The 25400-nt window shown below is 45.9% G+C and overlaps 1 protein-coding gene across 1 annotated transcript in view; it reads right to left on the bottom strand.

Annotated features, from left to right (window-relative positions):
* The window catches only part of LOC115407842 (ephrin type-B receptor 2-like), an 89111-nt gene that overhangs the window by 49754 nt on the left and 13957 nt on the right, over window positions 1-25400 (bottom strand). The window contains exons 2-6 of the mRNA XM_030118361.1: window positions 10109-10793; window positions 9321-9476; window positions 6602-6937; window positions 6402-6526; window positions 3437-3599 (exon numbers count right to left, since the gene is read on the bottom strand). Coding sequence (XP_029974221.1) covers window positions 3437-3599; window positions 6402-6526; window positions 6602-6937; window positions 9321-9476; window positions 10109-10793 — 1465 coding nt within the window. The remainder of the gene's footprint in view (window positions 1-3436; window positions 3600-6401; window positions 6527-6601; window positions 6938-9320; window positions 9477-10108; window positions 10794-25400) is intronic.

Genomic DNA, 25400 nt, shown 5'->3' with positions numbered 1-25400 from the left:
AAAGCTGTAATTCCAGAGGAATTCCAGCAGGGGGCGATGATGCTGGTTTCAAAAAGAGCCCCGGTCTCATTGGAACCCATTCAAAAACGCCGATTTTCAGAGTGAAAATAAACATATAAAGCTCCTGGATTCAGAACAGGTTCTGGTCTCTGTCTCTAGTTTCTACAACCTGCTGCTTCACCAGACTCTGGTTTCAGATAAATCATCTCTTGATTTTATATTACGAGTTAAAGTTTTGCATAAATCGCCCTATCACAGCGCCTCCTCTGTCCCCGTGATGCGGTCACGTGACGGGCTGGACCAATCACATTTACATCCGGTTTCAAATATTCAATATGGAGACGTCCTGCTGGACTCGCTGGAGTCTGCAGAACAGCGGTTGGGAACGCTGTGGGGGACGACATGAAAGGTCTGTCCATTTATTTACAATCTATGTGTCTGAGGCATTCACTTTGCAGGTTCTCATTGGGGTCATTTTCTGGATGTGTTTTTGGAGGGATGATGTTTCCTCCTGGATGGTGGCTTTGACCTTTGACCCTCACCAGTCCTCGGCCTCCCTCACTGCGCTTCGTGTCCAGCCTCAGGACCTGGACTTGGGGTGGAACACTCCTGCTTTGTGAGGAGGTTCCTTGTCTTGATGTCGGTAGCTCTCATCTCTTCCAGTGTCCACGATATTATGCCAGCTGGGTAATCTGATTACTGGTAGGACAGACATGTTAAAGGTGCTGTAGGCAGGATTCAGCATCTCCGCCATCTTGCTTAGGGTTACCTAAGCAAGATGGTGATTTGACCCATCTAAGATGGCGATTTGAAACCCAGCACAGCCAATCCTGTCCTGTTTTCTCTGACATCACGCCCTTACGCAAGTTAAGCCCCTCCCACAAGAATGTGCGACCAACGCCCCTCGACCAATCACGGTTAGAGCCTCAGGGGCTCTTCTGATTTGTCAAAGATACCTGGAGCTGTCGAGATGCCTTTTCAGCTCAGAACAGAGACAGATGGAAACGCTGCGCCCTCGCGGTAGAGCAGTGATGCTACACTCCTAAAGGATTATCAGTGATACTCTAACATTTAATCCAAAGAAAACACAGAAAAATTAGCATTGACTAGCAAAATCCTGCCTACAGCACCTTTAATGTCCTGGATTTGATTCCTGCCATCCAGCTGACTGCTCAGGACCTGTCTCACCCTCTGGAGGGATCTGGCTGTGGCTGACCTCTGACCTCTGACCTCCGGGCTGCTTCATCCTATGGTTCTCCAGGTATCTGTAGCTTCTTCCAAATCTCTGACGTTGCCTTCAGGTAGTTCAGCCCTTTCAGTAGTGACCGTCTTCCCTCTGCTTGATACCATCTGTCCACACTGATCTAGTCCCAAAGACGTCCCCATGTCCATGCTGGATGTCCTGGTGAGGTGGATCAGGGAGTCCATGTCCCTGCTGGATGTCCTGGTGAGGTGGATCAGGGAGTCCATGTCCCTGCTGGATGTCCTGGTGAGGGGGATCAGGGAGTCCATGTCCCTGCTGGACGTCCTGGTGAGGTGGATCAGGGAGTCCATGTCCCTGCTGGATGTCCTGGTGAGGGGGATCAGGGAGTCCATGTCCCTGCTGAATGTCCTGGTGAGGGGGATCAGGGAATCCATGTCCCTGCTGGATGTCCTGGTGAGGTGGATCAGGGAGTCCATGTCCCTGCTGGACGTCCTGGTGAGGTGGATCAGGGAGTCCATGTCCCGGTCAGTCTTGGCTGCAGCTTGATGTCGTCCATGTAGAGGAGTGACTGACGATTGTTCCACTGTGGAACCGGGTCCTGTCTCCACTCCTGGTGCTGGTCTGGCTGAGGGGGTTCAGGTCTCTGCAGGACAGCAGGGGGGACAGAGTGTGTCCTGGTATCTGTCACATCTCATGCTCTCCTCTGCTCTGGCTTCCAGTCAGCTTCCAGAGCTGATTCATGGCCTCATTGAGTTTCCAGAAAGGTTCTGGGTTCCCTGTTGATGCTGTACAGTTCCAGACCCTCCAGGATCCATGTGTGCAGCACTGAGTCAGAGGCTTTCTATAATCAGTCCAGGCAGGGCTCAGGCTGGGGGTTCTGCTCTTACAGTCTTGTTCAGTCGCCCTGTGGACCAGTACCTGCCTGGCTCCTCTGCTGTTGTTGCCAGGTCCTTTCTGGATTCTGCTCATGTATTATTCCATGTTCCTGTTCATCTTAGCCGCTGTGATGCCAGACAGGAGCTTCCGGGTAGTGCTGAGGCAGGTTCTAGGCCGGTAGTTGGATGGTATCGTTCCCTTCTGGGGGTTCTTCATGATGAGGACCGTTGGGCCTTGGGTCAACCATGGTTCCCTTCTCTTAGTAGCTGGGTCATTTGAGCTTCCAGGCATTCATGGAGTGCAGTTAGCTTTTTCAGCCAGTAGGTGTGAATCCTGTCAGGACCTGGAGCTGTCCAGCTCTTCATTTTTGCTATTCTATTCTGGATGTCTGCTGTTGAACTGACGGTCTCTCTGGTCCTGGCGACTGCTGGTCCGTCCACCCTCTGGCGACTGCTGGTCCGTCCACCCTCTGACTCCTCCACCTTCCACATTCCACTAACCAGAAGCAACAGTGGAGGTGGGGTTGGTGGATGTATCTGGCAGCTGGTGCATCAGCTGCGTCTGTACAGGTTATGTTAAAAGATGTAAAAAACAAGACTGTGCCGTATCACATCACGCATCTCTGTTTCCCAAACTATGGTGCGAGACGAGGGTCAAAAACGCATGTGAAATAATCGTGCATCAAATAGCCTAGTGGCAACAATAGGAATTTGAAGTTACTCATTATTATTGCGCCAACTGATGCTAACTGAAGGATTGCCGTATCTTTGCTCATTCTTCTCTCCACTCTTTATTTTTTGTTTGCTTGTTTATTTCCTTCACTCTCTGACTCTTCCTGTCTTCCTGTCCCCCTGTCAGTCCAGCAGTATCATATGTCAGTATTCAAAATAAATCAAATAATGTAAGAAACCATGTTATCAAAAGGAGCTTTGTAGTTAAGCTCCTCTTGGAAGAGCAAATCTGTCTGGAACCTTCCGGCAGCCAGAACTCCATATGTGTGTGTGTGTGTGTGTGTGTGTGTGTGTGTGTATATACATACATACATATATGTATATATATATATATATGTATGTATGTATGTATGTATATATATACATATACATATACATATACATATATATATATATATATATATATATATATATATATATATATATATATATACACACACACACATATATATATATATATATATATATATATATATATATATATATATATATATATATATATATGTATATATATATATATATATATATATATATATATATATGTATGTATGTATATATGTATAGTGACCCATAACTTTGTGAAGTCGTGATGGAGCCACAGCAGAGCAACCTGTGATTGCCATACCTTCAGTCATGGTTTGGAAATACATTTTGCCACTGAAGCGTCCAAAGCCGGCAACAGTCCGAGCCCGGACCTGAAAGATGTAGATGGTTCCGGGTCTTAAGCTTCGCACAACTGCAGTGTTGGTCTGACTTCTTGTGAGAGACGAATTCCACTCAGCCTGGTTCTGAAAACAAACAACAAATAAAACAACCTATATATACACTGCAAACTATGCATCTAATTAATCTTGTTTCATGTTGTTTATAAATTCCAGTGCGACATGGAGCACCTCCACATTGGAGACCATGGTCCTTGACCCAAAATAGGTGGTCTGCCCTCTCTGGGTTGGGGGAGAGTCCCCGTCCCGAGTGGAGGAGTTCAAGTATGGTCATGTAGGAGCTCATGGTCTTGTTCACCAATGGGGTAAAGACTGAGGGATCGGTGCAGCATCTGCAGGGATACAGTCGGTGTGTCGGTCTGTCATGGTGAAGGAGGTCTGGGGACAGGGAGGTCTGGGGACAGGGAGGTCTGGGGACAGGGAGGTCAGGGGACAGGGAGGTCAGAGGACAGGGAGGTCAGAGGACAGGGAGGTCAGGGGACAGGGAGGTCAGAGGACAGGGAGGTCAGGGGACAGGGAGGTCAGAGGACAGGGAGGTCAGAGGACAGGGAGGTCAGGGGACAGGGAGGTCTGGGGACAGGGAGGTCTGGGGACAGGGAGGTCAGGGGACAGGGAGGTCAGGGGACAGGGAGGTCTGGGGACAGGGAGGTCTGGGGACAGGGAGGTCTGGGGACAGGGAGGTCAGAGGACAGGGAGGTCAGGGGACAGGGAGGTCTGGGGACAGGGAGGTCTGGGGACAGGGAGGTCTGGGGACAGGGAGGTCAGAGGACAGGGAGGTCAGAGGACAGGGAGGTCAGGGGACAGGGAGGTCTGGGGACAGGGAGGTCTGGGGACAGGGAGGTCAGAGGACAGGGAGGTCAGGGGACAGGGAGGTCAGAGGACAGGGAGGTCAGGGGACAGGGAGGTCTGGGGACAGGGAGGTCAGGGGACAGGGAGGTCAGAGGACAGGGAGGTCAGGGGACAGGGAGGTCAGGGGACAGGGAGGTCAGAGGACAGGGAGGTCAGAGGACAGGGAGGTCTGGGGACAGGGAGGTCAGAGGACAGGGAGGTCAGAGGACAGGGAGGTCAGGGGACAGGGAGGTCAGGGGACAGGGAGGTCAGGGGACAGGGAGGTCTGGGGACAGGGAGGTCTGGGGACAGGGAGGTCAGAGGACAGGGAGGTCTGGGGACAGGGAGGTCAGAGGACAGGGAGGTCAGAGGACAGGGAGGTCTGGGGACAGGGAGGTCTGGGGACAGGGAGGTCAGAGGACAGGGAGGTCAGGGGACAGGGAGGTCAGAGGACAGGGAGGTCAGGGGACAGGGAGGTCAGAGGACAGGGAGGTCAGAGGACAGGGAGGTCTGGGGACAGGGAGGTCTGGGGACAGGGAGGTCAGAGGACAGGGAGGTCAGGGGACAGGGAGGTCAGAGGACAGGGAGGTCAGGGGACAGGGAGGTCAGAGGACAGGGAGGTCAGAGGACAGGGAGGTCAGGGGACAGGGAGGTCAGGGGACAGGGAGGTCAGAGGACAGGGAGGTCAGAGGACAGGGAGGTCAGGGGACAGGGAGGTCTGGGGACAGGGAGGTCTGGGGACAGGGAGGTCAGAGGACAGGGAGGTCAGGGGACAGGGAGGTCTGGGGACAGGGAGGTCTGGGGACAGGGAGGTCAGAGGACAGGGAGGTCTGGGGACAGGGAGGTCTGGGGACAGGGAGGTCAGAGGACAGGGAGGTCAGAGGACAGGGAGGTCAGGGACAGGGAGGTCAGAGGACAGGGAGGTCAGGGGACAGGGAGGTCAGAGGACAGGGAGGTCAGAGGACAGGGAGGTCAGAGGACAGGGAGGTCAGGGGACAGGGAGGTCTGGGGACAGGGAGGTCAGAGGACAGGGAGGTCAGGGGACAGGGAGGTCTGGGGACAGGGAGGTCTGGGGACAGGGAGGTCAGAGGACAGGGAGGTCAGGGGACAGGGAGGTCTGGGGACAGGGAGGTCTGGGGACAGGGAGGTCAGAGGACAGGGAGGTCAGGGGACAGGGAGGTCAGGGGACAGGGAGGTCTGGGGACAGGGAGGTCTGGGGACAGGGAGGTCAGAGGACAGGGAGGTCAGAGGACAGGGAGGTCTGGGGACAGGGAGGTCTGGGGACAGGGAGGTCTGGGGACAGGGAGGTCAGAGGACAGGGAGGTCAGGGGACAGGGAGGTCTGGGGACAGGGAGGTCTGGGGACAGGGAGGTCAGAGGACAGGGAGGTCTGGGGACAGGGAGGTCTGGGGACAGGGAGGTCAGGGGACAGGGAGGTCTGGGGACAGGGAGGTCAGAGGACAGGGAGGTCAGAGGACAGGGAGGTCAGGGGACAGGGAGGTCTGGGGACAGGGAGGTCAGAGGACAGGGAGGTCAGAGGACAGGGAGGTCTGGGGACAGGGAGGTCAGGGGACAGGGAGGTCAGGGGACAGGGAGGTCTGGGGACAGGGAGGTCAGAGGACAGGGAGGTCAGAGGACAGGGAGGTCAGGGGACAGGGAGGTCTGGGGACAGGGAGGTCAGAGGACAGGGAGGTCAGAGGACAGGGAGGTCTGGGGACAGGGAGGTCAGGGGACAGGGAGGTCTGGGGACAGGGAGGTCTGGGCGTCCCTACTTAGACTGCTGCCCTGTGACCGAGCCCCGGACAAGTGATTGAAGACGGATGGATATTTGCATGAATGGACATGGAATGGACGTCTGATCCCAGCTCACTGCAGGTGAAGGCGGGTTCCACCTGGACAGCTGATCAGTCCATCACAGGACAAACCAAGGGAGCATTTGGCGTCAGTGTTTTGTTTGAGTGAATTACCTCGGTAACACCCGCAGAAAAAACAGAGAAGGATGTGAGAATGTGTCTAAAGGGATGATGGGAAGCGCTGGTACCTTCTCATGATAGCGTAGTTCATAGTCAAGGATGACTCCGTTGGGCTGATCCGGCTGGGACCAGGACAAGGTGATGCTGCTGGGACTTCTGCTGACCTGGTGGATGATGGACACAGCTGAAGGAGCTGGGAGGGAAGCAAACCAGAAGTGAGAGTTCTGTCAGGTGACCCACGGGACAGGAGTGCCTGGTGGAGCCTCACCAGCCTGATTGGTGGTGATGTTGACGGTGGTGAACTGCGGGGAGTAGGGGCTCTGGTCAGACACCCCGTTCACGGCCTGGATCTCAAAGGTGTACTGGGTGTGAGCCAGGAGGTCGCTGATGTGCACGCGACCGTCGGTTAATCCCAGCTGGCGGGGGACGAACTGCACGTTGTCTCCGCAGCGGGTGCAGCCGCCGCGGCCGCTGCCACAGCTTTTACAGATGATGTTGTACACGACGTCCTCCCGGCCCCCGGCTTCCTGAGGCGGGCTCCACTCCAGCTGCAGAGACGTCTCGTTCACCATGGAGATGACGCTTTGTGGGGCTGACGGGACGGCTGGAAAACAAGGGGTTTATAATTTCAGTAGGTTCTTGAAAGGACCACTGACTTTGAAGTCTGCATCTGAAGACTTTTGTTTCTCGACACAACCCAGTCTCACGGCCATTCATGCTATGAGTCACATAAATTAATGTATTTATTCGTGTCCAGGAACAGCGCTTTGCACAGTTTGTTCGTGTCCCACGCCTCTCATTTTAAACTAATACATTTCAATGAGAGTCACTGGCCACGCCCCCCTCACAATTAAACACGGTTGTTTGTTCATGTTACCAGGTCGCAAACTGTTATGGGAACCGTAGTCAAAACAAAATGGACTGACAACCGGGTGGTCCTATATGGTAAATGGTAAACGGGCTACACTTATATAGCGCTTTTACATCTGCATTAGCAGAGCCCAAAGCGCTTTACACTGCATTATCACATTCACCCATTCACACACACATTCACACACCGGTGGAGGCGGCTGCCATGCAAGGCGCTCAGTCCACCCACCGGGGGCAATTCAGGGTTCAGTGTCTTGCCCAAGGACACTTCAACAAGGGGAGACAGGAATCAAACTAATAACCTCCAGATTGTCAAACGACTGCTCTCCACAGCCACCCGATATGCACAATAACCCGCCGCGTGCGTCTCAGACGCACATCTGTTCGGCAGCTGCATGCATCAGATCATCTGGGCTCCACATCTGCCTGGGACCCTGCGCCAAAACCGTCTCGTCAGTGGACAAAAACCATCGATTTTGGCAGCAGGGTTGGTGGTATCGCGAGAACACAACATCTATCAGTCACACAATCGCTGGCAGATCACAGAAAAAAATCCAGAGCGATGTATTTCTGCACACTCAATTCACAAGACATGCATTACACTTTAGCAGTAGTACATGTTCAGCTGCTCATATGGTTTATTGGCCTTCATAAACTCACAAACCTAACGCTACATTCAAACCCCAGAAAGACAAAATCCATGACGTCATCAATGGGTTTGCATCCTGACGCTACTGGGAGTTTAGTTCTATCTTCAAAATGCCTGTTTTCCCTAAATAGAAGAGAGAAGTATAAAAAAATACATTTAGGTGTTTAGAGTGATGAGGAACACGCTCCATTAAATTATTTTTCAAATGAAACTGATATACATAGATGAAATTTAGTTTTTACTACATATTGTGATGCCCCCTGCTGGTGATAATATCAGGTCAAATCTGTATCAAGTCACCTCTGAGCCTGATTCTGCAGGTTTCTTCCTTTTAAAAGGAAGTTTTTCCTTCCTTCAGTCTCTACTTGCTCATGTGGATCCGTTTGGTTTTATCTGTAAAAGCAGCTTAGAAATGACTTTGTTGTACGAGGGGGGACCCAAAAGTTTCCGGACTGATTCTATTAATAAAAAAATACAATGCAGTTCCGACTTTGGCCGCTAGATGTCGCTACAGGATAACCTCATGCATAACTGTGCCAGGTTTGGTCTTCCCCGTGAAGCGGTCAGCTGACAGTCACTGTTTATGTTGACAGAGTTACACCCCGCTCTTCGATTTTTCAAGATGGCGGATATCCACTGATATGCGCTCTGTCAAAACATTTTGTTTTTTATTGGGAAAAACAGCAGCAGTCATGTTGCAGACATTCTTTAAGAAGGATTCTTAGGGTGTCTGAGTGGTTTGGGCCCTTTAAGAGTAATCAGATTACATCACGAAGACCAGGCACGCAGAGGACAACAATCCACTTCCAGAACAGAGGAAAACGTCACAAAAACTGAAGAAGACGTCCTGGTAGATCCACGCAGGACTTTTGATGACATTGCAGATCTGATGGGAGTATTGTAGAGATCCAGACAGATCATCCTCAGGCGGTTATTAGAAGCAGTGAGACGAAGGCACCCGGAAATGGCCTCATCATAGCAGACAGCAGACCACAGGACGCCCCGTTACGCACAGAAATAGCACCAAGTGTTGTGCGTAAAGCATATTTTTGGACTAAAACCGTGACCAGCCAGCCTCCCCACCACCATATTCACCTGATCTGGTCCCAGGCGACTGCTTTTTGTTGTCAAAGAGGAAACTGGAGCGGCAGCAGAAAGGTAAGGCAGGCATACAGGCGGGGGAGGGAAAATCGAAGCTCTATCTTATCGGCACAGTTACGCACGGTCATGGCGACTCTTCTGAACAGTGAAAATCTCGGGTGCAGCGTTGTATTCAAGCCAAAGGAGAGTATTTTGAAGGTGACAGTTTCAAATGATTGCGAAGATTAAAAAAAAAAAAGTTATAACCAAAGTCCGGTTACTTTTGGGTCACCCCTCGTATTTGACGCTATATAAATAAAGCTGAATTGAATTGTACTGTTTCAGCTGGCGTGCTGTGACACTGATGGTTGTCTGACTCTGTACATACTGGTACAAGGCATCTGTGGCGGATCAGCGTCGGAGCGGTAGTAACCGGTGCGACACACACAGTTGGTGGCTCCATCAGTGGTGGTCCGGCTGTTGATGGGACACTGTTGACAGCCGTGGTCTCCCTGAGCAGCCTTGAAGAAACCTGACTCACACGCTTCGTGTGGAACAACACAAGCACAAGAAAACCACTTAACACAGGAAGTCACAGTCCAGCTCTCTGGACAGGGTCTGGAGGCTGTGGCTGCTGCTGCGCTCAGTGTCGATCAAGACACTGACAGTCTCTGGACGGCAGCTGTAGAGTGTCCTCACAATGAAAGGTGGTCATTTTGGTGGTGGTGGTGATATTGGTCACTGATTGGTTTTTGAATGCCAGAAATGTGTATTTGTAAATTTTGAGTTGTTATATTGGTTTCCCTGGTGAAAATAAATGGGTATTTATTGGTTTTGGTAAGTTGCCCAATAATTCTGGGCAGTAGCAGTCACCTGCACACAGATATTCTCCTGAGATACTGAAACTAACAAAGCCCCACTCAACTGCCACAAATACTCAGCTTTGATATTTATGAGACTTTTGTGTTGAGAACACAGTTGTTTAATAATGAAATTAATCCTCAAAAATACCACTTACCTAATAATTCTGCACACCCTGTGTAAGCGCACAAACTTTTAGAATTACAAACAACTGTTTTTGTCCATCAGAAGAACAAATAGCTCTGCAGTAAATCTCATTTCTGGACAGAATACAGGCAGACAGACTGTGTCATTACAGCAGCGTTAGCTTCTCACCTCTGCACAGCGTGCCGTTCTCCACTGCTTCGTACCCGGCTTTGCACATGCAGCGTCCGATGGGCACCATCCACTCACCGTCCCCGTTGCAATACAGCTTGATGGGGACGTCCACCTCCTCTCCATTGGGAACACAGACGCCTCTGGCTGCCACCAGCGAGGTGCTTTCTGCTCCGGACAGAGTTTCGGGGAACACAGCTCCATTCTGCACCACACGGGGACACTTCCTGTAGAAGACTCGAACAGCGATCAGTGACATGCAGGCTCCGTAGTCCTGGAAAGCCAGGTAGAACCCATTGCGTGAAACAGGTCCAAAACTTCGGACTTCACTGTTGATCTTCATGATGCGACCCCCAAGGTCAACCTGGGAGAAGCTTTCATCTGCAGCTATGGTGTCCACTTTGACCCAGGGGTTTTCCATCCAGGGCGGAGAGGATTTGCTGGCCACGTCAGAGTCTGATTCATAATAATAGAGGTTGAAGGTCTCCTTGCAGGAGCCGGGGACGTTGGGGATGGAGCTGCAGTCCCGCACCGAGAACTTCATCTGGACGTGGATACGCTGAGCTCCACGGCGCCGGATGTACTTGGTGCGCACCCAGTTGTTCTGACTGCTGTCAAACACGTTGCAGACCTGGTATGTTCTGATGGTGTTCATGTTTTCATCATAGCCACTGACTTCCTCCCACTGCAATGGAACAGAGAAAAATCCACCAATCACATGACACGAGTGCAGAAACTAAATGTAAAGGAAACCATGATTAAGAGGTGGGCTCGGGTGACGGCAGAGCGTAGTTCAGTCAGATCGAAGCTGACAAAATTACATGAAAAAAGACTTTTTAATACGATATCACTACGGAACTGGAGCTTCTCTCACTGAGCTAACTTCAGGGTTAACCCTGGCTTTAAGTACTGAGAAATGACTGTGATGTACCAGGAAATATATAAAAACAAAATTGTGTGTACGCCTCTGACAGTGAAGAAAAATCCACAATGGTCATGGAAATCACTCAAATCTGACAAAAGTAATAATGACTCAAAATTTAATGGAAATTAACCAGTGAAGATCAGGCATTGTTTTTCAATATGGTTCAACTGAATAATTTCAAAAAACAAACAATGAAACAGGCCTGGTCAAAAACGATGGCACCTTCACTCAGTATTTTGTTGCACAACCTTTTAAGGCTATCACTGCAATCAAACAACTTCTGTAAGTTTCAGTGAGACTCCCAGCAGATATTTTGGCCCAATCCTCAGGTGTCCCAGGGTTTCAGGGGGATTTGAAGGAGCTGCTATGTTGGAGGTAATTTGCCGGTTGTTGGTTTGAATCGGTTCCTTTCTGGGGGTCCGTCACTTGGACTGCCTATCTGTTTTTAACCACTTCCACTGGGTCCCATCCTTCAGCACTGATCCATTTGTGCTGCGAGTCTCTGAGAGTGAAGTCAACTTCTCCAGCCAGTAGACCCAGATCTTTCAGGATCTTCAGTGCTCCTTCCGGCCCTCCTCGACTCTGTTTACTTTCTGCTCACTTCCCTACTCTGCTTCTGCCTGCCCTCCTTGGGTACCTGTGCTCCTCCTGCATTCACTGGTTCCTGTTCTGGAAGGACAGTGACGTCAGCTCTCAGGTCTTCTAGCCACTGGCCATCAGTGTTATGGGATACTTCTACTTCCCAGATTAATTTCTAGTATTTTTCCCTCTCCTCTCTTGGTGTGTCTGACCTGCTGCTGGTACTATAACCCTGAAAATGATCTTGCACCTTGTTGACTCAGTGGAGATCGTCTTGTTTTTCATCGTGGCTTCAGTCTCTTTGGGGAAACTCTGTAGCCTGGTGGTTAGAGCTGTTCACCGTGCCTCAGAGATGGGCGCTTGCATTCGTTGGTACACCCTTATTTGTCAGGTTCCCTTTATGTATCTCCACCATCTGGCCTGTTTTCTCCGTGCTGCCTTCATCTCAGCCCTAACCATCTTTTCCATATACTATGATGGTTTTCTACATGCCATGTCCATCTTGTCTCCAGGCTCCTCTCGGAGTTGTGTTGCTGTCCTGTGTGCCAGCAACTTGTTTTCAGTGACAGTTGTTGGTGTCGCGTTCAGGGCAGTGGTCACATCTTCTTGCAGATTGTTTGAAGACACTTTCCAATTCATCTGTGGCGTTCGCTACAGGCTCTGGGTTTCCTGTTTGCTCGCCATCGTCCTTGTCAGGTCAGCTGCTCGTTCATTGAGACTGCTCATATCTCCAGGTGCTTGGTACCCGTTCTCAGACTGCGGGGGTCATAAAAAGTACAGGCTCTGAAATGTATTCAAAAGTATTATGAAAAGTAAAAAGTATTTTTATTGCACGCTTCACTACAAAGTTAGAAACCATTTCAACGTTGTATGAATATTGACTTATGAAACTTAGATGGACCTGGTTTCTAAACTGTAGTGTCAAAAATCATCTCATAGACCGAACTCTTCAACTTTTTCTATAGTACATCTATGCAACACTGTACATGTTTATAATTAACAAAAACATTAATGCATTTGCTTTTAATTTACTATTTTTTATCAAAATGAAATAAGATTAACATAAAATGTAATGATTTACTCTGTAATTCAAAGAGCTCTTTTTTTAACTCACAATGAACTATTTTTTTTAAACATATTTTTAACCTGAGTTACACAACACACATTCGAGAGCCTCCTCTCTATCGCTCTGCATCAGGGGGGTCAAACTCGTGGCAAAAAGGGCCGAGTGGCTGCAGGTTTTCCTTCCAACCAAGCAGGACCACCAGACTCCACTCATTCCATCAAGTTAGCTCAGTCTGACCCTGAAGACCTTGTCAGTACCTGATCCGTACCCGGAACACGATCCGTACCAGACGCTTCTGCGCATGCGTCAGCTTCTCCGCACATGCGCAGAAGCAAACCTATTTTACGACTCTCCGCGTCTCACACTCTGCCTTACGTCAGAGAGGAAAATGGCGGGCACAACTTTGTTTTATGAAGCCCTCCGGCAATTTAAAACTTTTCAGAAAATCACGGTGGACCTAAGCAAACATGAGCGGAAAAGACTCTTTCGAATTGAGGGAAACTTCATCTTAAAAGGTACAGAATCTGCTGTGCTACTCATGATTAATGATGTATGTGGCGTCTGTGTAGGCAGGTAGCATCCTTGCTATCGTGACATACGAAGGCTATCATGGCGGGGTTTCTAATGTTATCTTGCCACGGGCGAGATTTCTGACTGGATGAGAGTGAAGTGTGAATGGTTTGCTCAAAGCCATTACTCTTCTTTTCCTGAAATATTGAGAGATTTAGTTTTTGTTAACTTGAACTTCACTCTCACTCTGTGCTCTGTGCATTGGAGTTGGGTAATTAATTTAAACATCAATGTTACTATCGTAATGGTAATAATGTGTTCAAATATAAGTATCATTAACACAGTGAAATTGTTTGAATTCATTCACCAAACAGATGGGCAGCTGTTCTACACTGGCCCAAGCAGGCAGTACTTGAGACTGGTTGTCCAGTCGGAGGAGCAGAGGCAGGCTGTGCTGCAGGAGTGCCATGGCGACCCTGGTACAGGCAACCACAGTGGTGTCCGTGGGACCAGAGACAGGGTGACTGCTGCCTATTACTGGTCCACAATATCAGAAGACGTCAAAGACTGGGTAAAGCATATTTCATAGAATTTGACTGAATGGCTGTCACTCAATTTTCTTGCTATGAAAACTTGTGACACCAAATTATTGTCCACCATCTTTTTTCATCTTCAGTCTTACTTTTTTTAAATGATGCTACAGTAATTATACAGTGAATCTCTGTACGTCAGGTCAAACGTTGTCATCAGTGCCAGCTAAATGACCCCATAAAAACAGTATCTCCAGCACTACATCCCATAAAGGTAATGTGTACGGTCATATTTACATTTGGGACTAAAATACTTTTGGAAAATAATGTGTTAATTTCTGTTTTCTGTCCAGGTTGATGAACCATGGGAAGTGGTGGGGATGGACCTCATTGGGCCACTGCAGGAGACAACCCGAAAAAATCAATACATTTTAACAATGACTGACCTTTATACCAAGTGGGTTGTTGCAGAAGCTCTTCAAACTAAGTCTGCAGCTGAAGTAGCAACCGCAGTTGTGAATAAGCTCTACTTGTTCGGAATGGTTCGGAAAATTATTACCGACCAAGGCAAAGAATTTGTGAATACGGTATATATTTCGAGGCCACAACTAGACAGTATATTCCACTTTCCACCGTTTTCTAGAATACATTTCATGACATTTAATTTCAATTTTGTTGTCTTATCTGGTTTGTGAGACTGACTGATCTTCCTCAATTGCTGACAGCTCAACACCAAAATCTTTGAGGCACTGAACATCAAGCATGCAGTTTCCAGTGCTTATCACCCGCAAACAAATGGCCAGGTAAGAGCATCATAGCATACATTCATTCTTATGTATGCAGACTAAACATTTCAGGACAACAGAGTATTAAAAGTCACTCAACTCTCATTTCACTGTGTATTTTTTTGTCAAGGATGAACGCACCAATCAAAACATTAAACGTGCCCTCAGAAAATATGTAAATGAGGAGCACAATGACTGGGATGTCCATCTGCAGGCCATTGTATATGGAATCAACACTGCTAAACAGGTTAGGATTCTTTGAAACCACAAAGTTTTTTGAGTTCCTTTTTTGTGCTCTATGTAATATTTCATTTTCACAATGGATATTTTCTAACATAACCCTAACTGCTGCTGTTTTTCAAAGGGTAATTTATCATGCTTTCAATAACTCTTTCAAAATAGAGATCTACAGGCTACAGTCCACATTACCTCCTTTTCCACCGACACCCAAGACTTCCAGAAGTGATGAATTCATGTCCCATCGAGGACACCATGGAAGTCAGTGACCCAGAAGATGACCTTGAGAGAACGCTGACAGCTGTGAAAGCCCTAAATACAAAGGTTGGTACATTTGTGAAAGTTACTGGATTTTTCATGTACTCTGTCATGCTATATATGTGTACTGATGTTTTAGGTCCGTAGCAATATTGAGAGGGCACAGGAACAACAACAGAAAGCATTCTCTGGGAGGAAAAGGAAGCGCGAACGACTCTGCCACCTGGAAGCTGGTGACAAAGTCCTCATTGAACAGTGCCCCAAGAAAAGAAAATTAGGACCGACGCTTCAGACCAGACATGAAGGCCCATTTACCCTGACTGCAGTGTCAGCCAAGGGAGTGGGAACGCTCAGTAAGGGGGATGGGAAACTCCAAACAATCACTGTGTCACGGCTTCGGCCATACTATGAGCCAAAAGGTCAGGCTTGTCACTGTCCTCACTGTTGTTTTGTGGTTTTTATTCTAATAACTGTGAAACTGTTTTATCTTGTTTCAGAAAATGGACCAAAAGCTAAGAACCTTGTGGACCACAGCTATGCAGCCAGTGCCACCTTGGCAGAGCACCAGTACACCTGTCATGGTCCACAGTGGTTTAAAGATGATGGTCCTGTCCAGAATGAGCTGGTATGTCAAATTCCATCATCATTTTTCATGTATGTTTGGTTAGCCTGCTTCACAGACCCAAATCACAATCACTTTAGTTTTGTCATCATTAGTGTCACACATTCATTTTTAGCTGGACTATGTGCTGGATCGCAGCCGTCCACCGCTCGAGCTGATTGTCCTGGACGGAAAGACTTGCCTGACAAGGGAGGACTTTTGGAGTCTGGGGTTAAAGCAGTTTATGGAGAGCAACGTAAGTTCATACAGATATTTTTGAAACATTCAGTGTCTGTTGGGTTTTTTTTTGCAGTTTGTTGAGTTTTGAATTTACTTTGCATTGTTTCTTTTCAGATTGGAAATGCCTGTTTCCTATTAATTCAGGAGGCTGCCACCAGACAGGTATATCACCCATAATTTCATAAAATATTTTTGGGTATTTTTTTCTAACTCTAAACCTCAATATATTTCTTTACGTAACAATTAGGGGATGGATATCCATGTCATGGATTTATATGTGGTTCCCACATGGAAAATGGGCAACATCCAACTGCCGGTAGGAGCCTTAAGTTCAATGCATTATTATTGTTGTTGTTTTTTACTATTATTATCAGTATTACAATTATCGTCATCACTTTTGACAATGGTTTTAAAGCAGTTCAGTTGTACTTTCTACAATTTGTTGATCTCCAACTGATCTGTCTCCAGGAAAACCTAGGCTCCAAAGATGCTATTGTGATCCCAGCATGGAGCAGGCAGGGCGGGGCAGTAGATCACTACATGCTCTGTGTACCGTTTCACTTATATCACTATTATTTCACATATTCACAGGTACATCTGGGATAGCTCTACACTTGATTCTGTGACAATTACAAAATATGTCTCCTGCAGGTGATATTAGTGAGCCAAAGAGAGATCATTTTCTTGGACTCTCTTTGTCCACAAGGCTTTGGCGACGAGTCTTACAGGACAATATTCAGGTTGAGTCAGACAACAGACTTGGTTGGCCTTGTTCTATGGCCTTGTCCTGTGGCGTTGTTCTCTTGCACATATGATTGCTTAAGGGAGGAACAGTATGTTGGCCTACAGTGTCAAATACACATGTAGGTATTTGATGCATTTGGTACAAACACTTAATATCAGAATAAGCCACTAGTCACAAAATCTAGTTACATTGAATGTGGCTTTGTTTCAGTGTACTCTTATGCCAATTATGACCCTGTCAGAACATATATTTGACAAAACACACATACACCAAAGCTGAGTTTTGCTCATGAGAGCTGCTTCATATTGTTTCTGCCCTAGGCTTCTATTGTAAAGTTCTTTGGCTTCTACATTTTCGCATAAGTCATGTTCTAAAGCCTTGTTCTATGGCTTGTGGTGATGCTATTTATCATTTGCAACATTAATGTAATAAATATTTATTGTGGTTTTCAGACAACTTGCAGAGAACATTTTCCCTGGACCCTGGACAGAGAAGACTGGCATGGATTTCAATGTGATTGCGTTTAAAAAATCCCTGATTTCACATTAAAATGCAATGCCTAGCCACATAGAATATGCACCATCACTACATTGTCCAAGATATGACAATCATAAAGTTTGAATGAGTGTGACTTTCTCCCCAGGCATTTCCCTCTCAGACGGAGGATGGGACCTGCTGTGGAATCTTCATGCTCATGGTAAGTTTATTAATTCTATGCACTATGCTCTTACATTTGTGTATGGTAAATGTAAAAATTATCTTTCTCTTTATTTCACAGTATGCTCTCTGCATCTGCACTGGCTCTCCATTTGACTTCACAGAAGTACGTCGTAATCCATATGACTCAGGTTAACACAAAACTGATCTGAAATTCACAATTATTCCTTCTATATTACACAGAGAGACATGCCATCAATGCGCAGGTGGTGGTGTATTCAGCTCCTGCAGAGGTTCTCCATTGAAGGGTAAAAAAAAAAATGTTTTTACAGGAATACATTGATCTGGTTTGAAGACTGTTGTAAGATGCTGTGTAACAAATACTGGGATGACACTTTGTTGTAACTTGTATCAGGAATGGACAGGAATCTCAATGTAGGGATCTGATGAAAGGCTGTCAGTGACTCCTATTAATCATTTTAAAGACTAAGGAAATCGTAATGGATTCCATTTCATATACTTTAATTGTTCTAAAGGCATGGACAACGCTTTGCAGTGTGGACGGAGGAGGCAGAGGCACTATTGGCTGGGCAGCTGGAGCCAGTTTTTAGGGTGCCCCGAAAGTCTTTGAATCCGCTGAAGGTATGGCCAATACTCACAGGACTGCTATGTTGAGTTTTCCATCCATCATGTTGTTGTTTTTGCTGTGTGTATGGACTTTTCTATCTGTGCCGGTTTTAATGGAAATACCAGTTGTTGATGTTGTAGGTAATCACAGTCTCAGGTATTTATGTTTTTTGAAGGAGGAGCCCAGACTTGTCAAGGACCTCCACCTGGCTGTGCAGTGGGTCCGCAGCAACCCAGGACTCTTCACTGGAGAGGTGAAAGAGCCAACCTTCCTGGCAATGGAGGAAGAGGAGCAGAAGGAGGCCTTGAGGGTGGCACTGGAGGAAGAGGACCTGGATGCCAAGGACCCCTTTGTGTTTCTTTTTGAAAGAATGGACGACCTGGAGATTTTCCTTTCTGAGTGTTGGGATAAGCAGGGCCTGCATGTCAACACTCTGTGCACAAACCCTCACACTCCCTTGAGCCTGGAAGCTGACGAAGAGCATCTCTCCCTCCCTCCCATGTGGCTGGACGCTGGTATTAGTGCCCCACACACCCACCCCCTCCCTCTCCCTCCCTCCCATGTGGCTGGACGCTGGTATTGGTGCCCCACACACCCTACCCTCTGTTTTTCCCACTCTTGGCCTGCACCTTGACGTGGTGAGTGGGCTTTCAACCAAGCATGGCCATACCCATTGAAACTTCCATCTCTCCTCAAATTCTCTCTCTTTTAGATTTAGCATCACTCTGCATATTCTTTGTCTTTAATTTCTGTTTTATTTAATTGTACATCAGAAAACTGTCACTCTTTTTGTACTTTACACATTACACAGTACAGCTAATCTACCAAAGCTGCAGGAAACCACTGTTTGCTTCACATTTCCATCTACATGTGTCATGTTGTCATGACAGTTTAATAGAACATCAATGGTGACTGATCCATTGATCTAATGAGACAACCTAGATTCAATGGGTGCATTCAATTGTAATTGGGCATCAATCAAAACAGCTGATCCACGGATTAGTTGAGATAACCCGGACCCAGTGGGTGCAAGGTTTACTGAACCCCGGGCTCCTACCATGTGGAACCGGCTCCTAGTTCTGCTCCTTCTCTCGTTTCAATCTAGTTTCATTCTATTACTACATGTCATTGATTATTGTTCCTCTTGTAGCCTATGTACCCTGTGTTTATATATGAATTGTATGTAGATGCAAGAAACTGTCTGTCCTATCTCCTCTCTCTGTCCCCTCACCCCAACCGGAATAGCAGAAAGCCGCCACCTCTGAGCCTGGTTCTGCAAAGGTTTCTTCCTGTTAAAAGGGAGTTTTTCCTTTCCACAGTCGCTTAATGCTTGCTCATGTGGATCTGTTGGGTTTTCTCTGTAAAAGGGTATACAAACGACTATGTTGTAATTGGCTCTTCATAAATAAAGCTGAATTGAATTGAACTCTGTCAATCCTTGCAGCTTGTGTGTAGTGTTCAGGATAGTTTGAATTGGACAGATGATGTTCTGTCATCCTACAGTTTTTGGAACAGCTGGGAAAGTACATGCAAACAATATACATATTACATATAAAATTCTCTTTATTGGCTTTGGATTTGTACTTTGCACACTTGAGTCCAATGTAATCAAATGTAATAACTGCAATGAAATGACTGCATTCTCTAGTCTGTGTAACTATGGGATGTTCTGTAATTAGGCAATTGTTGAGTGTCAAATCTATATAATTTGAGCTCTGTGTTGGTGTATGATCACATTTGTCTCGTCGTAAAAAAGTGGGGCAGAGCCAGGTACCAGGCACTTGAAGAATGAGACACCATGCTTTGCAGGAGTGCAGAGGCGAAAACTCCATTGTCCATGATGGGAAACATTCACAAGTCCATCAAGCTGAACAGAAGTGTGTGTTGTGACATAGACCTAAAACTTCCCCATTCAGCAGCCTATTGTGATTATGTTCCTTTTAAAGCATCTTCTCAAAATTAATGTTCATAAACTAAAAGCAGATGTGTAACCCATGATTTAGTCAGAAAATACTGTCCACAGAACAAAAAAGCAAAGTAGTAAAATATAGACAGTGAGGATATTGCCAATAGCAAGCATTATTTGTCTTTAAATGAATCACAAACAAAGAAAATCTTTAAAATAATCAAGAAATTACTTTGTAATATGTCTTTCATCCCTAAGACTGATGGCGGTAATAATATTTTTATGTCTTATTTGCCCTCTTCTCTGTCAGTTTACATGTTTTGCATCTCCTGTGCAGCTTTTTTTCTTGTCTGTACACATCCATTTAATGTCTGTCTGTCTTGGGTGAAGGATTTCTCCTCTGTTGCTGTAGCCTGGCATGCCAGACTGACTTCATTTGTGTATGACACACATATAAAGTTTCATGTATCTCTGATCATGGAGAGACAGTCTGGCAGGCCAGGCTGCTGTTGCTCCCCCTGAGGTTTCTCACATTTTCCCCGTTAAAAATGTTTTCTTGGTAGTTTTTCCTCAGTGGATGTCGTGCTTTAAGGGCAGAGGGTGTTGTGATGCTATTTAATGCAATTTTAGACAAACTGTAAAAATAGCTATACAAATAAAATTGCTTTGCTTTGCCATTCATGATTTTGTTTGATGTGTTATTTGAAAATATAACATTAAAATATTAATTTCTCAGTGTGATAATAGGAAAGCTGCATCTCTATGAAATATAAAAATCTTTAATATAGTCCTATCTATACTCTCTCTCTCTCTCTCTCTCTCTCTCTCTCTCTCTCTCTCTCTCTCTCACACACACACACACACACACACACACACACACTCAAAAGCACGGGTTGAAAAGCACAGTGTCAGCCGTCAGCCGCAGAGTGTGACGATCCGCCGGCCGAAGCAGGTGGGATGTCTGGGTGTCGCTGACCTGCGGAACACCAGGACCGTGGAGAACAGCGATATACGCCTCCCTCGGCAAAATACGCATAATGTTGATCGGTCTCAAACCGGAGCAGTTAGACATGTGTTTTTATTTATTTACTTATTTATTTTTCATTACATCACTTTATTGAAATTCAAAGAGCCAAACGCCATAATAAAGTCTGTCCAGGTAGAGTTGCCGTAAATAGCTGTCTTGCCGTAAATCGGGTCGTGATGAAGCGGGCGCATGCGCAGAAGCGTCTGGTACGGATCGTGTTCCGGGTACGGATCAGGTACTGACAGACCTGATGAAGTGAGTGGACTCTGGTGTGGAGTTGGTCTCCTTCACGGTCCTCTTCTTCTACGCTGTCCATTTTTGTATACTTCCTCTGGCTTCATCCTGCAGACGCTCTGACTAATTGTGACTGACTGGCGGGAAGGCAGCCATGTCATGCGCGTCTTTCAAACTTTTAGTGGTACCCGGAAACCAGTTTTTGTCCCAGTCAAAATAAATAAATAAATCAGTGCTGAGCAATGATTAAACTTCTTCATCGCGATTATTTGCATAACTTTACTGCGATTAATCGCGACTAATCACATTACGCGCAAAATACAATAATGAATTCAAAAGTACTCTGTAATGATCATCCTGCCCCCAGCCAGGGACGGGATTATGGTTTTTTTTGCAAGAATTCTGTAAGACATCAAATATGATTTCTAAAAACTTAAAATACAAGGTCTTTACCGACCCCCCCCCACCCCCCCCCACCCCACCCCACCCCACCCCACCCCACACACACACACACACCACCAAGAGCAGAGCAGATGAAAAATGGAAGTTTGTTCTGAGCGCACACTTCCTCGAACTTCATTCCATCTCCGACCCTCAGACAGAGAAGACAGGATTAATTCAGTCTGGCCGAATTGAGGCTCATACTGACCTTTATTAAGCCAGATTGTGTGTTGAAGGGAAATACACTTTATTTTGCGTGTTTCATCATATTTGCGCTCCTGATTTTTCTGATAATTCGGACGAGTTCAATATGGCAAATAATGAGGAATGGAGCGTGTTTCACCGCTAAAAGCGCCGTGGCCTGTGTGCTTTTTGACGCTCAGCTGGAGCGCCGTGTGTGTGTGTGTGTGTGTGTGTGTGTGTGTGTGTGTGTGTGTGTGTGTGTGTGGTGGGGGGTGGGCCCTTAACGCCTTATTAAAATGTTTGCCAGAATTATGGAAGCAGTGCGTATATTTAATAAGTAACAAGTTTTTGGAGAAATGTAAGGAGTAGAAAGTACCAATATTCAGATTCAAAATGTCAGCAGTAAAAGTAAAAATTGGTCAGAAAAATAAATACTTCTAAAAGTAAAAAGTACCTGAAATTTCTACTTACGTAAAGTAACACTAAGGAACTTTCAGTTTTCGTTGATTTTGGCGGCGCCAGTGGACAAAGCGGTAGTGTTTTGCCTGACGGAATACTACAGTTCCCATGAGGCCTAGCGTGTGGCGTGGTAACATGCTGCTCCCGGTGGCGTGCTGTCGGACTGAACTCTCCTTCATTTGTTTCCAGCGGCTGTGTGAAGGACGGATAGCGACGAGGTCATGAATCTAAATGAATCTAATGGTGGCTAAACAATGTTCTATCATGATGTGACGCATGCCTGTGAATTTGACATATTAACATTATGCTTATTCACTGTTTTTATTTTTACCAACCAATGTAACATCTTGAAGCCTCTGAGGCAGCTGTTGTTGTGATACTGGGCTGTACAGAAATAAACTGATTGATTGATTGATTGATTGATTGATTGATTGATGCCGTAAAGCAGTCCGCACAATTGGAGCTTTTTAGTGAGCAGGGTTCCTACCACCCTCCTCACAGCTGCTCAGTCCAAGTGAAAGCAATACTGACGCCCTCAGGCTGACAGAGGGTCATTCAACTAGCTGTAAGTCGATGTATCATCACAAAAGATATTAAAATGTTTTATTAATGTTGAAAATTTCCTTAGTGTAGGTTTAAGTACAGTAACGAAGTATTTGTACTTTGTTACTTGCCATCACTGAAGGTTGGAGACCTCTGGTCTCAGATGTCCCATTTCCAGGGTCTTTCGTCTCATCTTGCATAAGTTATTTATGGTCTGTTCATGTGTAACGTGTTTCATAAGGAGGACTTCATACATCATGTACCTTTACATATTTCAAACAGATCCAGATTAAAGATGGACATTCACTGGACTTGATGATCTTGATAAGATGCCACATGTGAACCTACATTTATTCACATTACCTTATCAACAACCTGATAGTCATGCCCAAAAATGCAAGAAGCACAGTGGTTTCATGGTGCATTATGCACTCTTTGTCCATCTATTCTTTCAGCTTTGACATGCAAGCCTTCAGTGGGACATGGCAACAGTCTTAAAAAACACTTTGAAAATCTACCATTTACATAGCAGATGGAATAAAAGACTGGCTCCATAAGCAAACTAGGCCATGTCCAATCATACAGCAGTAGAAGTAATCCAATTAAAACTGTTAAATGATAGAAGAAGAAAAAAACCTGAGTCACAGAGGACATTACTCTGCACAGTCGTGGTTCAAGCATGTATTTCTCTGCTTCAAATTCAATACTTAGCCTCATAATAAAATTACCATTTTTATTTGCTAATTTAAGTCATTTCTACTTGTATTAATGACCACTGTGTTTTGTTTCAGTATGTGCCTGTGATCAGCTGGCGAGAGTTAACATCAATGGCAGGAATTGGCTCTGTCTGGACAAAGCTGGACTCATCTTGCATTGGTGAAGTGGCTCCAGAGTAAGATCCTGCTCCAGAGGAGTTTGTGCCAGGCTCATAAAGGGGACCTACGAACCAGATTACAGATACGATCCCACTGTTGATCTGAAATCGTGATCCCAAGGTCCTGGTCCCAGGCACCCATCAGGGAGCATAGGAAAGTTGGGTTCGTCCTAAAAATAGAACCATATAAGACTGAGGTGAGAGATTCTTCTGTTGTTTTGAGCAGCAGGGAATCCATCCTGGCAGAGGTATCTGTGAGCACACTGACCATAACGCCATGTGGCAGTCGCACCTAACTTTTCAAAAAGACGTCTTTGGATGACTTTGGCAGTCAGAGAGTCAAGACGTATCCCATTCACCAATGTTAACTTAGCAGCTAAACTCATTTTATCACTGGGCGATAAACTGCTGCAGAACGCAGACACCAGCTCGCTAACAATGCAAGAGAACCTGGCATACACAACAAATGGTCAGTGGAGCGGTTCTTTCTGCAGGCTTGTTGCCATGCATCCACAGCGTTGGAAATCAAATAATCCCTCTATATTGGCTGAACTGCAGGAAGTTGATGTGCGTTACATACTAGATTTTTGTTTTATTTTGAACAGAGCAAGTTGTTGCTCTTACATTTATTATATTTCTCCACAAATACACTTCTGTGCATTAAACAACAACCTCTGTTGTGATTTTCAAAGTAATATTATTATTAGGGCTGTCACTTTAGTACATTAATTAGATTAATTAATTACACTGCAAATTAATACACTAAAAAAATTAATCTAAGATTAATAATAGCACACTTGAGTGGCAATTCAATGTGAATGGAATTGTTGTCTTATTTAGAGGCACGTTATACTTGTAGTATTCATTCTGAATTGCTGTACTGAGTTAGTTTTAGTGTTCATTTTCAATTTAGTTTGCTTAAGTGGCGATTTGAGACTCAGCCTTATTTTATTTCAGAATTTTTTTTATTTATATTTGTACTGTATTTTTGAATAGAGCACCAGGCCGAATTGGTTTGCTGGGATGTACCGTATTGGCCCGAATATAAGATGGTATTTTTTTTCCAGAAATGGTTTTCTCTAAAACGGGGTGGTGCTCTGATGGAGGACTGGATGGAGCCAGAGTCCCGGGGAGCTGTCCTGCCTCTGCTCCATGCAGTGGCTCCGCCCCCCGTTAGGGGGAGCTAGTGAGCTGGACAGAGTGTCAGCCTGCAGCAGTGAGAGAAGAAGACTGAGCAGTGTGGCTGCTGCTGGTTTTTCTAAGCTTCATTTCAAACAGCATCCAGAATACCTGCCTGTCAGTACTCCAGTATACTTAGCTGATGTTCAGGATGGAGGGGAAACTGATACTTGTGAGTTTGTCAGTTTGTTTTGAAGTTTCAAGGCAGATGCTAATTCCGTTAGCATGTCAATGGCGTTTCAATTAACAGTTAGCATTGAGCTAGCGGCTTTGATTTTAAATGCTGACTTGTTTTGTTTTCAGACAGTGATGTATGCTGTGAAGCATCTTGTGTGTTTGTTCACTTCTATGTTTATCTGGTTTGTTTCAGTTTTACAGCCTTCAGGAGAAAGTAATAAAAGCTCAGAGCAGCTGAAACCTGCTGCTTTCTCTCTGAAGAACTGTTCTCTACAGGCCAGACTGAACCCAGCATCCAGGAGGCTGAATTATTCATGTTCATGAAGCTGAACACAACTTGAATTTGATGGTTATAAAGATATTTACATCATTAATGCAGTTATTGAAACTTTGAGGTACTTATTTGTTGCTTATTGTTGCTTATTTTGAGAAAGAGAATATATTTTTTATTTAATACTGCAGTGATATTTTTTGATCTTAAATCAAATGAAATGTTATCTCTGCTGTG

The sequence above is a fragment of the Salarias fasciatus genome, chromosome 20 (assembly GCF_902148845.1).
Source record: "Salarias fasciatus chromosome 20, fSalaFa1.1, whole genome shotgun sequence".
NCBI lineage: Eukaryota > Metazoa > Chordata > Actinopteri > Blenniiformes > Blenniidae > Salarias > Salarias fasciatus.
The sequence above is the reverse complement of the archived record's forward strand: the minus strand, read 5'-3'. Positions and strand labels throughout refer to the sequence as shown.